This window comes from Durio zibethinus, chromosome 5, assembly GCF_047325235.1.
Source record: "Durio zibethinus cultivar Kanyao isolate XHJ-2024 chromosome 5, ASM4732523v1, whole genome shotgun sequence".
NCBI classification, from domain to species: Eukaryota; Viridiplantae; Streptophyta; class Magnoliopsida; order Malvales; family Malvaceae; genus Durio; species Durio zibethinus.
In genome coordinates this window covers 30,498,732-30,513,868 of record NC_143166.1, presented here as the reverse complement: position 1 = coordinate 30,513,868, position 15,137 = coordinate 30,498,732, and the positions used below count along the sequence as shown (strand labels likewise).

At 33.3% G+C, this 15,137-nt stretch overlaps 3 protein-coding genes across 6 annotated transcripts; 1 reads left to right on the top strand and 2 right to left on the bottom strand.

Annotated features, from left to right (window-relative positions):
* The first annotated feature begins 818 nt into the window (after positions 1-818).
* Positions 819-2,617, top strand: LOC111281925 (non-specific lipid transfer protein GPI-anchored 31-like). Of its 2 annotated transcripts, XM_022869731.2 has the most exons (3): positions 819-1,330; positions 1,832-1,858; positions 2,225-2,617. In XM_022869731.2, the coding sequence occupies exons 1-3, from the start codon at positions 979-981 to the stop codon at positions 2,383-2,385; spliced, it is 540 nt and encodes a 179-aa protein (XP_022725466.1). In that variant the 5' UTR covers positions 819-978; the 3' UTR covers positions 2,386-2,617. The 2 variants fall into 2 exon arrangements, with proteins under 2 accessions (XP_022725466.1, XP_022725467.1); XM_022869732.2 differs by lacking the exon at positions 1,832-1,858 and having other exon boundaries at positions 880-1,330.
* A 930-nt stretch (positions 2,618-3,547) lies between these two features.
* On the bottom strand, positions 3,548-9,314 carry LOC111281924 (sulfate transporter 1.3-like). 3 transcript variants are annotated; one of them, XM_089761049.1, is made up of 15 exons: positions 9,219-9,314; positions 8,928-9,004; positions 7,023-7,382; positions 6,894-6,942; positions 6,583-6,790; positions 6,293-6,467; positions 6,132-6,197; positions 5,939-6,052; positions 5,713-5,829; positions 5,495-5,621; positions 4,963-5,249; positions 4,687-4,877; positions 4,325-4,410; positions 4,160-4,236; positions 3,686-4,016 (listed from the first exon to the last, which is right to left on the bottom strand). In XM_089761049.1, the coding sequence occupies exons 3-15, from the start codon at positions 7,356-7,358 to the stop codon at positions 3,873-3,875; spliced, it is 1,977 nt and encodes a 658-aa protein (XP_089617175.1). In that variant the 5' UTR covers positions 7,359-7,382; positions 8,928-9,004; positions 9,219-9,314; the 3' UTR covers positions 3,686-3,872. The 3 variants fall into 3 exon arrangements, with proteins under 3 accessions (XP_022725464.1, XP_089617175.1, XP_022725465.1); XM_022869730.2 differs by lacking the exon at positions 9,219-9,314 and adding an exon at positions 7,580-7,618 and having other exon boundaries at positions 8,928-9,014; XM_022869729.2 differs by lacking the exons at positions 8,928-9,004; positions 9,219-9,314 and adding an exon at positions 7,580-7,716 and having other exon boundaries at positions 3,548-4,016.
* A 2,209-nt stretch (positions 9,315-11,523) lies between these two features.
* LOC111283022 (uncharacterized) lies at positions 11,524-13,454 on the bottom strand. Its single transcript, XM_022871372.2, has 3 exons — positions 12,877-13,454; positions 12,423-12,498; positions 11,524-11,925 (listed from the first exon to the last, which is right to left on the bottom strand). Exons 1-3 carry the CDS (start codon positions 13,165-13,167, stop codon positions 11,804-11,806), a joined length of 489 nt encoding a protein of 162 aa, XP_022727107.1. The 5' UTR covers positions 13,168-13,454; the 3' UTR covers positions 11,524-11,803.
* Between the last annotated feature and the right edge of the window lie 1,683 nt (positions 13,455-15,137).

Genomic DNA, 15,137 nt, shown 5'->3' with positions numbered 1-15,137 from the left:
TTTAGCTTTCTTTAACATGACTATAATGTAATATTCAAATCCATTTTCCCTCTTCAATAACAAATTGAATTTGTCGCCAATGTTGTGCAATTTGTTATAGGATATCAAATTTTTAATTTCAATGATAAAAAATTAATATCTGCCTATTATAAATTAAGATATATATATATATATATATTTCTTCAAATTCATCGACTTTATCTTGTAAAAAAAAATACTTACTTTTTTTTTTTTTTAAAGTTCAGAACAAGGCATAGCCTTACAAAAGAAAAAGAAAAATAGATCCTGACTTACAAAAGCCTTTACATCTTTATAAAATTTTCTTAATCATCAAGCGAAAAAGCGAAGGATTTACCTATTTAAGATTAGTAGTGCAACTCTTATTATCATAATTAAATAAAAAGAAAAAGAAATTATTTTTTATTGTTAGTGAAATTTTTTATTTTATAAATAAATTAATGAGAGAATATATATTTTTAATATATTAAAAAATAAAAAATAAAATTTATTATTAATTTTTTAATTTTATTTATAACATTAAAATATTTTACTGATAATATATTAAAAACAAAATTTTTTAAAAAATTATCTCTGTCCTTATCAGTTTTTTTTAATCTAATGATTTGATGATTCTCATTTCAAAAATACGTTACTGATAAAAGAAAAAAAATTTTCAAATTTCAAAAAAAATCTTTTATTTTTTATATTCAGCTCGGTGCATGGAACCGTGACACGTACACCGTTCTCCCTCTCATTGCACCGACTAATGTGCCCACTGCCCACATGCCAATCTCTCTCTCTACCCTTTTCAAAACGGCAAAGCCCAACCCTTTCGCTCTCTCTCTCTCTCTTTCTTCCCCTATAAATCCCCCTCCACTTCCTCTTATTTTTTTAATTCACAAAAAGCCTCCCATTTTCCTCTACCTTCCAAAACAACCAAAGCCCAGTTCTTGACCTCTCCTGTTTGATATCCCAACAATGGCAGCATCAAAATTCTCTTTTGCTTTAATCTTTGCTGTTCTCTCAATCTGGGCTGTTGATGCTGCCCACCACCATGCGTCGGCGCCAGCACCTTCTTCCTCTGTGGACTGCTCGTCTCTGATCTTGAACACGGCGGATTGTTTGTCGTTTGTGTCGAGTGGGAGTCAGGTGTCCAAGCCAGAAGGAACATGTTGTTCTGGCTTGAAAACTGTGCTCAGAGCAGACCCCGAGTGTTTGTGTGAGGCTTTTAAGAGCAGTGCTTCTCTGGGTGTTACACTGAATGTCACCAAGGCCTTGACTTTGCCCACTGTCTGCAAAGTCTCTTCTCCTTCTGCTACTACCTGCGCAAGTAAGTGACTTAGCTTTTCTTTGTTTTCCTTGCCTAAACTTTTTCTTTCTTTTTTCTTCCTTTCCACATGTTATGGTGGAAATTTTGATTAAATTTTTTTTTAAAGATTTTGTTTGGGAAGGGAATTTTCAATTGCATTGGGGTTTAAAGGGGTGTGTTTTGATACTTGTTTATGAAACAAGTTGTGGAATCTTCGCCAAAGCTGTAACCTTTCTGTGTGTTTGACTAATATGACTAATTGCCCATTGGTATCATTATCAAAATTTCGCTCCCATGCCTTTTGTTGTTGTAAATTTCCCTTCTAGATAAAGGGTAAATTTTACTTTTGTTTATTAGCAATGATTTTTTTTTTTTCATTTCCATTTGGAAAATAAATGAAGCTTCCTTTTCAGGCATTCATTCATAAAAATAACAAGGAAAAAAAGAAGGTGAAAAACAACAAATTTTGAGTTTTAAAATTGATGACTAATAAGCAATAATGTTGCTTTTCTTTTTTGGCAGTATCTCTCACTCCTGCTGGTGCGCCAGGTATGTTCTGATAAATCTAATCCTTATCTTGGCAGAGATACCTGGCTGTTGTTTCTCACTTTGTCTTTGTTTGAATTTTTTTAATGTCATTTGATCTTTTTCCTTTTTAATTTTAAAATAAATCTTTGTATAATAATCCCTTAAGAACTAAAAAATCAACCCTTTAATTGGATTTTTTCTAAAAAAAAAAGGGAAACAAAATTCTAACAGAAGGGGATCCAGTTTTCCTTCAGAACTCAAAACTGTCAACTCACACCTGTCAACTCCTTGATCCAACAAGCTTATTGTCTCAGGTCCTTTTTTTTTTTACCCTGCTTTTATTCTGCATTAACAACCTTGACTTTCATTTCCTTACCAAATTTGTAGGTGTGCAACCATCAACAACAGCAGGTGCGCCCACAACATTCTTGGGAGGAAATGAGGTAGCACCGGCACCAGCTCCTGGTAGCTCAGGCTCTCCAGTGCTTTCTGTTTCTATCGGATCTCTTGTAGTGGGCCTTATAATTATGTTAGTCTCTGGCTACTAAGTTAAAATTTTACTGATTATTTGAGCGGAGGTAGAGGTATCAATATGAGAGACCATTTTGATGTTATGATCAGTTCTTGGGGATTATCCCCTGGTGTTAATTAGTTTTCCTTTGTTTTGATGTGTGGCTGGAGTAGATAATATTCATTTTGTGGGTTACTTGAAACTCTGTTTGATCTTTGGACCATCCTCTTGATATATTAGTATTATATATAGTTGTCGTATTACTCTAATTTTCTATGCTGAATTGGGAGTGTTGAATAGTGGATGAGAACCTGGAAAGGCATTCACCATATACTTCTGTCATATGAACTCTTTGGGTGTTTAGAAGGCACTGCAGCCTCAGGATGTCACTTTCCATACGCGAGTTTCCTACAGGTCTTGCCTGCCTGTTTGTCTACGGCATGCGTGAACCTTCCATTGTAAGAAAAAAAAAAAAAGGGCTTTGTTGGTTTTGGTCCGTTTGAACGTATTCTTACGTTGTGAAAAGATTGTCATTTCTCAACCTTTTGGCCAAAAATCAAGGGATATTGTGAGAAGTTGGCAGCCGAGAGAATACCCGTTTTACATTGAGAACGTCAATTGTTTATTCAATTTACGCCATTGATCGAGGCGGGTGCGGCTTATTGAAGTGACAAGAGGGCCTACTTCTTTGATGGGTTGGAATGGAAATGGAATTACTGTTCTAACCGACAGTGATTCGATACTGATCATCTCCTTAAACCGAAAAGTACCAGAGGAGAGTGGGACAGGCCTCTAAACGGTCTCAAACCAGTTTTTGAATTCTCATTAAGAACCACACAGTGGATCCCATTAATCATAATCACTTCAAGCCACATTAAACTGGCTTTTGGGATTTGGGTAACTCTCAATTTCTTTGACCAGAGTGAGGTTACTAACCTACTACTCTTTGTGATTTAATGTCCAAAATCTCCTCAAGTTTCAGTTTAATTTAATAGTTTCTGCTCACATGTTCACAGCCTCAAAAATAACCTGTTCAGTGATGATCATCTGCTTTAAAGCTCTTCTGCCATTTCTTGATGCTCCTTTTAGAGATACTTGCATTTCTGTAATCTGGGTATATTATGATGGTCTATCAAAATAAAATCCACGTGATAATATTCTCATGATAGCTTGGATGCCACTTTTTAATTGTTCTGAGGTTTCAAGCTCAATCAAAGAGACTAATAAAAAATCCCCATTCGATGAGAATGAGATTCCAAACACATACACCTACACCAGATATATTATCCTAAAAGTAGAAAAATATCAGTGGTGTGACTCCGGAGCCCCATCAGTCCTTCGAAGGAAATGTTCATTCTACTAATAGTGATGTTTACCTTTGTTCTCTCTCAAAAAAAAAAAGAGAAATATGAAAATTCGTTCATCTGATCTTTTTTCCTTAAAAAACTTTCTTTTTCTTTAATCAAATGCACTTGAATATCCCAAAATTTTGGATTAGTTGGACAACATCATGGACAAATTATTTTACGGTTCTAATTCCATTTTGGGAGAACATGTTAGTACTGCATCTGCCACAGTGAGGTAGATCCTATCCTCCCCTATCATCTCTGGAAACTTTGAGGCATGGAGCTTGTCAACCACAACTGGCCCTGGATTTGCTAAAACAAGCTGCAGAAGAAGAATGCAAAAACCTGAGATAATACTCTCCATACATAATGCTACTATATGGTTGTGAAGGTTAAAACATGTGCCCTTCTTTTAATATCGTAAATTTTGCGTTCAAAGTTTGAGGTGTTTTTACTGTAGGTTACCTTGACATCCCTCTTCTCAAGACTTCTGAACAACTCTTCGAGGGCATGGATGCCACTAGTGTCAATGTCAGTAACAGCTGTAAGAATGTAAATTCATAAGAAAGAATTCTTTTGGCAAGCTTGATGACCAAAAAGAAAGAATGAGGAAAATTGAAGATAGCTTACGTGACATTTCAACAATCAAGTACTGAATTCTGCGTTGGGAATTTTCTTTCAGTTGTTCTTCTTCATCAGCCAGCCATCTCAAAATCCTGAAAGGAATTTAGATTTAGGCAATTAGCATGATTTATCTGAAATTTATTTTGGTGTTTTAGGTTCCTATAATAAGCTTCTAATCCAGTAGATACGCTGCAATTTCACTCAGTAAACGACTTGGATTTCTGGGACCTCGGCAAATATAAACTGCATTAAGACCCCCAATAGCTATATTTGAACATATTTATAACCATGTTTGTTCTTGAACCAAGTCCACTTTCTTTTAGTACTTGAATAAGCAAGAGGGAGATTCTAATGTGGTAAAGCTGTACCTTTCTTTTACATAGTTGGAGTTGGAAAAGTAAATTGCAGAATCAACTCTAACAATGAGGATGCCAGGAACTTTTGTTGCTTCTGGATATTGGAGGATGTTCCTGTAAACAGTCGTCCTTGGAAGCTTTCCAAGAATTGCTGTCCGAGGTCTTGTGACTTGTAAGAGGATTTTTGCAAATGATATTGAAACCTGTTGCAACAAGAATTAGATATCTAGTGGATATATGTGGCAAATCAACACTTAAAATATGTAAATAAACTCCTTAAATTCTCACCGCAATTAGGAGGCCTATCTCAACAGAAGAGAAAACTACTCCAAAGAAGGCTCCCATACAAGCAACAAAATCAAATTTATCGATCTTCCATATTAGAGTTACTGCTTCAATGTCAATTAAGCCAATCACTGCGGATATAATAATAGAAGCAAGAATTGCATTTGGAGTGTACTTGAACAGAGGAATGATAAGTTCCAATGTTACTAGCACAACACAGGACATCACTATATTAGACACAGCTGTATGGCATCCAGCCATGTAATTTACTGCTGAGCGAGAGAAGGAACCTGCATGAGCATTTGGATGATAAATATTAGAATGACTTATTTTATATTATAAAATGAAAAGAGGTAATGAATCACTGTGCATATATTAGACACAGCTGTATGGCATCCAGCCATGTAATTTACTGCTGAGCGAGAGAAGGAACCTGCATGAGCATTTGGATGATAAATATTAGAATGACTTATTTTATATTATAAAATGAAAAGAGGTAATGAATCACTGTGCATTCGCCTTTCTGTTTTCTCACCTGTAGCCACATAACAAGATGTCATTGAACCAACAATATTCATTGTTCCTAATGCTACCATTTCCTTGTTTCCATCCAGCTGGTAGTCCTTCATGGAAGCAAATGTTCTTCCAATTGCGACGGCTTCCTAAAGAGAAAATATTTGTCTTTAGATAAAGAATACTGTGACTAGAATCACCTTATGCTAAATCAAGAAATCAGCTGCTGAATTTGCATACCGTCAATGCTATCATGCCCGCTACAACACCTATCCTGAAACCTTTGCCAAGATATTCTCCAGAGAAAAATATTTCATTAACAGACGGTGGGTTGATGCCCTTTCTGATATGTTTCACCTAAAGATAACATTGTGAAAATGAATCTTCCATCATGTACCATGTACCAAAAAATAAATGAATCTTCATTACTTTTACTTTGAACAAGGTGAAGCTTGGATATACATACGATCTGAACACCATGCTTGTCAGCATGTGTTATGTACACAATAAAGGTGGAGAGTATGACAGAGATCAAGGGAGCAATTGCTGGCACCCAAAATAGTTTCTTGTTCTTTTTCACCTGCTCCATTTTATACATTATGATTAGATTACATGGAAAATTTTCTACATAGATGATGAAGGAAAGAATTTGATCTTACAATGTATTTTGCAGCCAAGAGGAAGGCCAGGAAGGACATTCCTATAAGTATAGTTTGCCAATTCCACTGTAAAACAGAGAAGACAGTAGGATTAGCCAAATTCAAACATGTTTCGTGCCACAAAACTAAAGAATCTCAAAAGTAAGATAATAATCACTTACGCCATGATGCACTGAACTCCACACTGAGCGCATGACAGAGACAATATCAGTATTCTTTGTGAACTTTTTGATTCCAAGTAGACTTTTAAGTTGTTGAAGGGCAATGGTGATAGCAGCACCCGCCATAAAGCCAACTATGGCAGCATGAGATAGAAAGTCTATCAAGAACCCCAACCTGAAAGCAATCACACCCACCATTAAGCATGATACATATACCCAGAGAAATTCCCCATAATGATTATATATTCAAAGGAGATTCATTATCTCTTTAAAAGCGATTGGCCATATACCTGAAAAATCCAAGTGTGACCTGAGTGATGCCAGCAAAGAATGTAGCAGTGAATGCAAGGCGTCGGTAGTCAACTGGATTATCAGATGAGTCAATCTCGTCCTGCAGGAGACTGCCAAGCAAGAGAGACACCACAGCCACCGGTCCAATAGCAATATCCCGCGAGCTTCCCATGAATGCATAAACAAGAGGTGGAACAAAGCTACTATCTGTGATGTAATTGAAATTAGGTTCCTCAAATCTGTAAGTATGATTCCCTCCCACCCAACCACCCCACCCGAAAAAATAAATTATTGGTGCCAAGACGCTTACATAATCCATATTGAGGCTCCATATTGGCAAGCTTTGCATACCCAATATCCTTGATTTAAAATTATGAAATATTAGAAACATAGCAAAAAATGGAAATTTCAACTACATTATCTCACAGATTGGGGATACCTGTGGAATGCAAAGACTTGCAATGGTAAGTCCAGCAATGAAGTCGCCTTTGAATTTAGAAAGACTATAGTGCCTTCCCCATTCTAAAATAGGAAAAACCGCTTGGAGGCCTAGCACAAACTTTCTTGACCTTGGTTGATCCTTAAAATGACGTAAAGGATCATCTGCAAAGAAAGTTTCCTTCACAGTGCCTGCAATTTCTTTCAGCAGGTTTTGCTTAGGAGGTACTCCCACTTTGTGAACGTATGGCAAATTCTCTGAATTGCGACGTGATGAAGAAACGTTAATAACATCCATCTCCTCGTGGCCAAGCCCATCAGTGACACGGTGACTCATTCTGTCTAGAGACTAGTTTATAACCTACATAATTTAATGAGATATCATAAGTAGACCTGTAAAGAAAACAATAGCATCCCGGAGCATAAAAATTCAAAAGTCAACTGAAATTGTTGGAAAACAATTATAAGTTATAAAATGTTTCTCTTTCTAAGAATAATCATATTGAACTCAAAGAGACGAAATGTATATGAAATCAAAAACCAAGTAAAGATACTAACCTAAAAGGTCAGTGCTGATCGACGCAAACTAATTTGAGACTGTAACAGTTAAAGAGAAGAGAGCCAAAGAAGATCAAAAGAGTGTTTGCATTGGAAAAAAGGGGGGACAGTTCCCATTTATATGAGTGCAATGAGCAATATTTGTCAACTATTTCATGTCAAAAAGACACTTCTCATCAGTTACAGAAAATGTATCTAGCTCTCATCTGTTCTACATTCTTAAGACCCGGCAAGTTGATTATAAATCAGGCTAAATTCCTTAAACAAAAGACACTTAGAATTGGTTTGGTATTGTTTGAAAGAGATCATCCATGTTGATTCATTAATTTCAATATCATAATAAACTATCCTTTGTTTAAGTGTTGACTTTAAGGCCTAGAGTCATATAGCCAACTTATTCTATATTTTCTTCCGCTACAAACAAGATTCACCCTTACTTTGAAGTAGTTCAAATTGTGAATTATTTACAGGATTTGTGGTGGATATTTAATTTCAGATTTGAATAAGCAAAAAGATTAGATGCAATTTCTATTCTCCGCGCTCTACCAACCGAAGTGTATTCCCCTTTTCCAGAACTTCATTATGCTGTGAAGCATATCTTTTATTAAGACACTTGTGCAGCAACTCGGTCAATTTTCTTTTTCCAGGAAAGCAAGGCTATTACAGTAAAGCAGTATAGTATACTTGTGAAAAACTCAAGAATGAAAGTGCTCAGTTTCAAGAAACAAACAGTTTCCTCAACAGGAGGAATAATCAAACAGGGAAAAAAAGTGTGAGTGGGATTTAGATTTTGCTTTCCAAAAGGCAATCATAAAACGAATATTCTAAAAACCAGAAATTAATTCAAATGATTCAGACATTTTTTAAATGGTAATATTTAACAATTTTGAAATTCAAATATTAATATTTACAGTCTCATCTTTTACATGCAGCGTCTTTTGTAAAAATTTATATTTTGTTATTATTAATTCAATAACCTTATGAGTTATGGCAATATGACCTCCTGGATACAACCGAAACTAACTTCAACCAAAAATAATAATAATAAAAAAAAGGTTACCCAGATTAAAAATTAAAAAAAAAAAAAAAGCTTTTAACAGTTGGTATTTTCGGTTTTGATACGGTACTAAGAATAAAAAGTATTCCAGAAGATGGATCGATAACTCTTCCAACTCGGGCTTTATTAAAACAAACACTTTTCGTGAGCACCATCCATAGTGAATTCATCATGCCAAGTGCCAACCCGCACCCAAAGAAACCATCAATATAAAAGAAAAAATATATATATGAATGGGAAAGTCAAAGGAGAAATTGAGATTGAAGAGTTTAACAAGAAGAGTTTACTTACAAATTATAAAGCTTGCTTTTACGTGCTGGCGATGCGTCACGACATCATCATCATCATCATCATATCCAGCCTGCTCTCTGTATATGTTTAAAATTAATATATATTTCTTTTGCTGGAATTCAACGTTACATATATATAGACATTAATGTCTCAAAGGAATGATCATGAGACATTAGAAAGAGAGATTGAGGATGAAAGGATGTCTAGATTCATTGAATTTGAGAGAGAGAGAGAGTTGAATGGAATTAGAAAGAGAGATCGAAGATTAAAGGATGTCAAGATTCGTTGAACCTTAGAGAGATCAATAGAGAGTTGAATTTTTTTCCTTTTTTCTTATGTTTTTCGCTGATTGTTTTCCTTTTCCTTCGTGTTCGGAAGCAGAGAGATGTTTGTAGACTGTAGTTTCCATGAATATAACAAAACTGAATATAAACTCCTGGAAATGGAAATGAACAACAAAACTGAATATAAACTCGTGGAAATGGAAATGAACAACAAAACTAATTTTCTATTTAAGGAATTATTACAAAAGAAGAAAACGAAAAAAAAATAAGTAAATAAAACGCATATAGACCAAATTGAAAGGACAAGAATTTTGAATTGTTCAAAGTTGTAATCTCCCCTTAACAAAGTCATTATACATATATCCTTGGTGGAGTAAAACAAGAATGAGCAATTGAATCGACTACGAAATTTGGGGAATATTCCTCTTCTCCATTTCCATCGCACTGAATGTGCGTCGTTTTCGAACGTTGCCTATGGAATAAATCATTGCTTTCTTATTAAATGAGTTTGTTGGTTTGATTGGATTTCATTGACAAGCATTTTTTAATTAATTTTCTTTCTTTTTTTTTTTAAACACAAAATAAAAAATCAAGCAAAAAATTTCACAAAACCTTAAAAAATAGAAAAAAAAATCTAAATTTCAATTAAAAACAAGCTAAGAATAAAAACTAACAAAAATAAGATAAATTTTTTTATTAAATAAAAAGTAAAATGAAAAAGCTGATACAAAGTATAAACTTAATCAAAGATAATAAATATCAATCCGTTATTAATTTTGTGATAATAAATAATAAAATATATAAATATATTAATTAATTATATTTTAAATGTTATAATTGATTTTAATTTTTATGCCTATATATTATTTCAATAAATTATATAATTCATTAAAAATAATTTATTTATACTCTTATTTTATAATTTTAAAAAGAAATAAATAAAAGCATAAAAAGATTATACTTAATTAAATAAAATAAAATAAGATTAAATAATTCATTTAAAGTATTTACTTTTTTATATGTACTATATTTATTGTAAAAAAATTTATGGAAATTATCAAATATTAACAATGAAAATTTTTTTTAATCCAATTAAGAAATTGACGCTTATTGTCTTTTTTTAATTAATTTTTTATTTTTAATATATATTTTAAAGATATATGTCACTTTACTAATTCTATTTGTGTAGTCTAAAAATTTTGCTGTTATTATATTTGATAATTTCTTTTCATGCTTAACTTTATTTTTTAGTATAACTTTTTAATTATAGAGATTCATCTAACTTTTGAGTAGGCAAATACATATATTTATCACTAAATAAAATGTTTAAGTATTGATTTTATCTTTTATCTTATATTTCATTTTGTAAACTTTTAATAAATTTAGGTCATATTTGATGAATAAGATAACAAATAGGATAGAATGATAATTATTTTATATCATATTTAATTTGTATCTAAAAAAATAGATAAAATTATAAGAAAGATTAATCATCTTCTTGACATGAGATGATTCAATCCTTTCAAAGTGAGAAAAATTATTTTTAATTTATAAGATAAAGCTTACACGTCATATTATATTTTTAAAAATTATATCAATAATTTAAATTATATAAATTTAAAAAAAAAAATTTTTGATAATAAATAAATTTTTTTATATTAATTATTTCATATATCAAACACAAGATAAAATAAAATTATTTAATCTAATTTTATTCATAATATTATCTTACTTTATCTTATCATATTTTTTGTATATCAACATACCCTTAATTAATTATATCAACTAAAATATATAAAATACAAATATTTTAAAAATTAAAATGCATTTAAATAAAATAATTTAGTCTAACACAGAAACGCATGCAAAGTTTCTAATTATAATAGTTTATGGAGCGGAAAAATCTTATTTTTTTTTTTCAATTTTCCCATATACTTTAATCCTTAGATAGATATCCTTAGGCTTCAAGCATAGAATTATCACATGAACTGAGTAAAGAGTGGATGAGATTTAATTACAATCTTATTTTGGAATTTTATTAACTAAAAAATCGATAAACAAAAAAATTTTATAGTTAATAATAAAGCAAATTATATTCTTTAAATAACCATGATTTATATCCAATTAAAGCAACACCATGTGTAGTGCATGATATATTATGGGCAGATTCACAGGTAAATATTAGGTTGTCCATGAATATTAAAATAAAAAAATTTTCCTTGACACCTTAAAAATTTTTTTAAAACCTTATCATATCTATAAATTTAATAAATTTATCAATAAATATCTAAAAAAATTTTAGAACCATCGCTAATAGTATATAATTTAAAGGGAAGACTAATTAATATTTGGCACATAATAATATCAAGTGTTAAACGATGGGACATCCCCATCGACAATTCTCACGTACTCCAAAGACCATACCTACTAGATCCATCCCTCTTTTATTTTGGGCGAGGACTGAGGACCACTAAAATTAAAGATTTACCCAATTCTGAGATAAAGCCAACGTCTGAGATTTCTCTTTGCAACTTTGGTACTTTGTCACTTCTTTTCCCTTTCCGAGTAAAAGGCTCAGAGGCTCCCCCGGGTTCAACATGGCCAGAACTCTGCCTTTTTCACCTTTGAAATACTCTCCAGGACTCCCACTGGCGATACGTGCCCCATCACCGTCACCCTTTTGCTCTCAAGGTCTATACTGAATGATGTAACGCCTGGTTTTTCAGAACAGGAAAAAAAATATATTAAACTTTGCAGTGGCCAATTTTGGTTCAAGTCAAATATTTTGTATTTGTTGTGTAGCAAGGCAGTAGAGATCCTATCTAAAGCAAAAATGAATAGTTGTTGGGCAATCAGGGGCACTCATGTGTTGGACTGACTTAATCCATGTGAAAACAATAGCCTCAGCTTGATGGTGTGGCTCTTGCACCAGAAGTGGTGGACATTTAATGCCCCCCATTTGCTTGGTTGGTGCAACTTGCAACTTGAAACAAGCTGAAAATGATATGACAAAAGGTAGAAAGGTCGGTCCTTGACTCTTTTATACTGAGATTGGTTTCCTCAAAAAACTTAACCTCAAAATTGGGTGAAAATATTTTTTCCAAAGTTATTAGAAAAACATCAAAAGGTGTCATATGTTGAGTTCATACTTGTATGATAATCGAAATTTAAGCAAGCATTGGATTCGCCAAACAAATGGATACTATGATACCTTCCATTTTGGATAAATGTTTCTTCACTTTACCAGCACAACCTTGACAATGAAGAGAGACCCGCATGACAACCACCTGCAATTACTCATTTACAAGAGAACAGGACTATGTCACACATGGAAGTAGTTGTCAAATAATGGCATAGGTCTTCTAGTTGCAGGCATATGCATGCATGCTGTCGTTTTCTCAAATCCTGGCTTAAGTAGAATCTTCATATTCTGACTGATACTAGAACAGGGCATTGATATTAAGTTTTTTCGTAGTGAAGATGATGTGTATAGTTGTTTAAGTAGAAGAGACCATGATAAATGTCATCGATTAACAAAGTTGCAAGCGGAATAGACCCTTCTTTTTTTTTTTTTTGAGTGAGGAGATGAATAGGGTAAAAACAGGTTACATATACGTATGGATAAGGTACTGAAGAATATAATAGTGGCGTAATCGAAGTATGACCTGGAAATCTGATGAAGCTAGTTGAACTGGTTTCTTAAGGGGCTTTGGCTTCTGTTCTTGATTTTGTTCCCTTCTGATAAAGGGAGTGACAATTCGTCTCTTGTCTCCTCCAACAAATCGTGGAGACTCAGCAAGCCTAGAGTACTTGGCATTGTTGATTAATCTTGTTTCATCTATAAGGATTCTGTCTAGCCTTCTTGGCATCACAGCCGAGCGAGGATCAGCTGCCATGCACGCTGCATTTACTGCTGTGGACTGGCACATAAAACCTCTCATCTTACCATTCTTCATCTTTCAAACAACGAGAGAAGCGGACCGTGGAGGATCAAGCTTTCAAGATAAGGAATATGGTAACCTAAGAAGAGAGCTATTGGGCTGATGAAATAAACTAGGCTCTGATCTGATGATCAGTAAAAATGTGAGAAGTGTAAATAAGGAAGGAAATACAAACTCGCAATTTAACTCATCACCTAAATCATTTCTTTTGTCTTCAGACTGCAACTTCTCTTGTAAAAAAAAAAATGCATGCGACATTTATGACTTAGCTAACGAGATGTTGAAGGCAGTGACAGTTTTATTTGCATTGTTACACCCCCACTGTTAATGGTTTCACCTTCCCATCTTTGTCCCTGGTTAATGTTGAAAAGCGACTGATTTCTTCCAGGATAAAATGACCCTCGGATGACTGAAAGATACTTTCAAATTGTTTGGTATACCATAAATGGTAGGTAGTATACAAATAAAAATTGATTATGATTGAAAGGAAAATCCTGAGAAATTATTGGCGGAATTACATCATTGATGAGTAAATTTTGTTCCCATTGAAGAACTGCAATAGTCTTTCTCTCCCAAAAAAATTAAAGAAAAAATATATGTTTAATTATGATATTGTCGGCCCAATTATTGTGTGGGAGCCAAGAATGACCAGGTAGCCGTTTCCGTTTCTAACCACCTAGTATAACATGCTGAGAAACAAGGATAATTTGAGTATGGAAAAGATTAGTGAGTGATACACGTGTTTTAATTATTTTTTGCAGGGTTAAATGTGTTAAGACAAAAGAACCAAATTGTTGGGCAATAATGGTGGAAAAAGAAGAACAGAGAAATAAGAGGGAAATTTCAGTTAAAAGTGGCAGAAGGGGTACAATAAATAAATTTACCAAAGCAAGACTCCCACTTATACAAACTTTTCAGACCTGTTTCTCCTGTCAGTCTCTCTTTCTCTCTCTCTGGTGTTGCTGCCCTGTCCATCTGTCTTGTGTGTCGCATATGAGCATGGTTTTAAATTCTTGAAATTGACCTGCCAAACTGCCAATGCCAGTGTTTCTCAAAGCAAAAGCCTGTGTAAATGTCTCAATCTACCATGATGAAGTAGTAAAAGGCAAAAAAATTTATGTTTCCATCTTGCAGCAATATGATTTTGGTTTGTTTGCATCGCACCACTATAAAATACTAGGACTACTATTTTTCATTCAATTTAAATTAGGTAGCTAAATGAACTATCAAACTAATCGAAGAGGAATGTCTCGTGCTAGTCTATACCAGGCAACATTCTTACAATCTCCAAAAAATTCACTAAAAGGTTTTAGTGTCACTTCCTGAAACAATGCTGGGGTGGTGGCGCAGTTGGCTAGCGCGTAGGTCTCATAGCTTTTAGAGTGATCCTGAGGTCGAGAGTTCGAGCCTCTCTCACCCCATGTTTTGTGATAGAAACTAGATATTCATTTTCATTCTCTAAAGAAATATGAGAGAATGGTAGATATGCAGACAAATGCGCACGCTTTATGTAACGATGAGCTCATGAATATTTTGTCTAACCACTTTATCAATTATTTTTTATTTTTTGATAAGAGAAATTTGATATAGATAAATTACTTAATATTTAAATTATAATAAAATATATCATATTTGATAGTTTAAAATAAATAATTATAAATCATATATTTAAAATAATTTAAATAAATAATCAACAATAAAATTTAAATTTAAAATTTTTTTTATTAAAAAAAATAAATTTAATCAATTGAACCAATTAATTATTTATACTTTTATCAATTATCACCGTACCCATTATGCTGAAAAAAAAAAATTTATAACCATACGGAATGCCTCATCCACTCTCTTTGCCCGTCTTAAATTCCCTCGTCCCCAACGCTTCCATGCTTCCTTCCTTCCTACCCAAATGGATCACTCTCCCAAAATTGTCAGAAACAGGGACCCCCCCACCCTTTGCCTCTGTGGCCTTGGCCTCGCCCATTCTA

What these genes read in the sequence shown, in the direction of transcription:
- LOC111281925 (XM_022869731.2), top strand. Translation starts at nt 979, where the DNA reads ATGGCAGCATCAAAATTCTCTTTTGCTTTAATCTTTGCTGTTCTCTCA. An exon ending in TTCTGCTACTACCTGCGCAA is followed by an intron (nt 1,331 to 1,831) that starts GTAAGTGACTTA and finishes CTTTTTTGGCAG; the next exon opens with TATCTCTCACTCCTGCTGGT. An exon ending in CACTCCTGCTGGTGCGCCAG is followed by an intron (nt 1,859 to 2,224) that starts GTATGTTCTGAT and finishes CCAAATTTGTAG; the next exon opens with GTGTGCAACCATCAACAACA.
- LOC111281924 (XM_089761049.1), bottom strand. Translation starts at nt 7,358, where the DNA reads ATGAGTCACCGTGTCACTGATGGGCTTGGCCACGAGGAGATGGATGTT. An exon ending in GTCACACTTGGATTTTTCAG is followed by an intron (nt 6,468 to 6,582) that starts GTATATGGCCAA and finishes GATTGCTTTCAG; the next exon opens with GTTGGGGTTCTTGATAGACT. An exon ending in TTGAGAAGAGGGATGTCAAG is followed by an intron (nt 4,017 to 4,159) that starts GTAACCTACAGT and finishes CTTCTTCTGCAG; the next exon opens with CTTGTTTTAGCAAATCCAGG.
- LOC111283022 (XM_022871372.2), bottom strand. Translation starts at nt 13,167, where the DNA reads ATGAAGAATGGTAAGATGAGAGGTTTTATGTGCCAGTCCACAGCAGTA. An exon ending in TAGCTTCATCAGATTTCCAG is followed by an intron (nt 12,499 to 12,876) that starts GTCATACTTCGA and finishes GAGTAATTGCAG; the next exon opens with GTGGTTGTCATGCGGGTCTC. An exon ending in ACATTTATCCAAAATGGAAG is followed by an intron (nt 11,926 to 12,422) that starts GTATCATAGTAT and finishes CTGAAAAACCAG; the next exon opens with GCGTTACATCATTCAGTATA.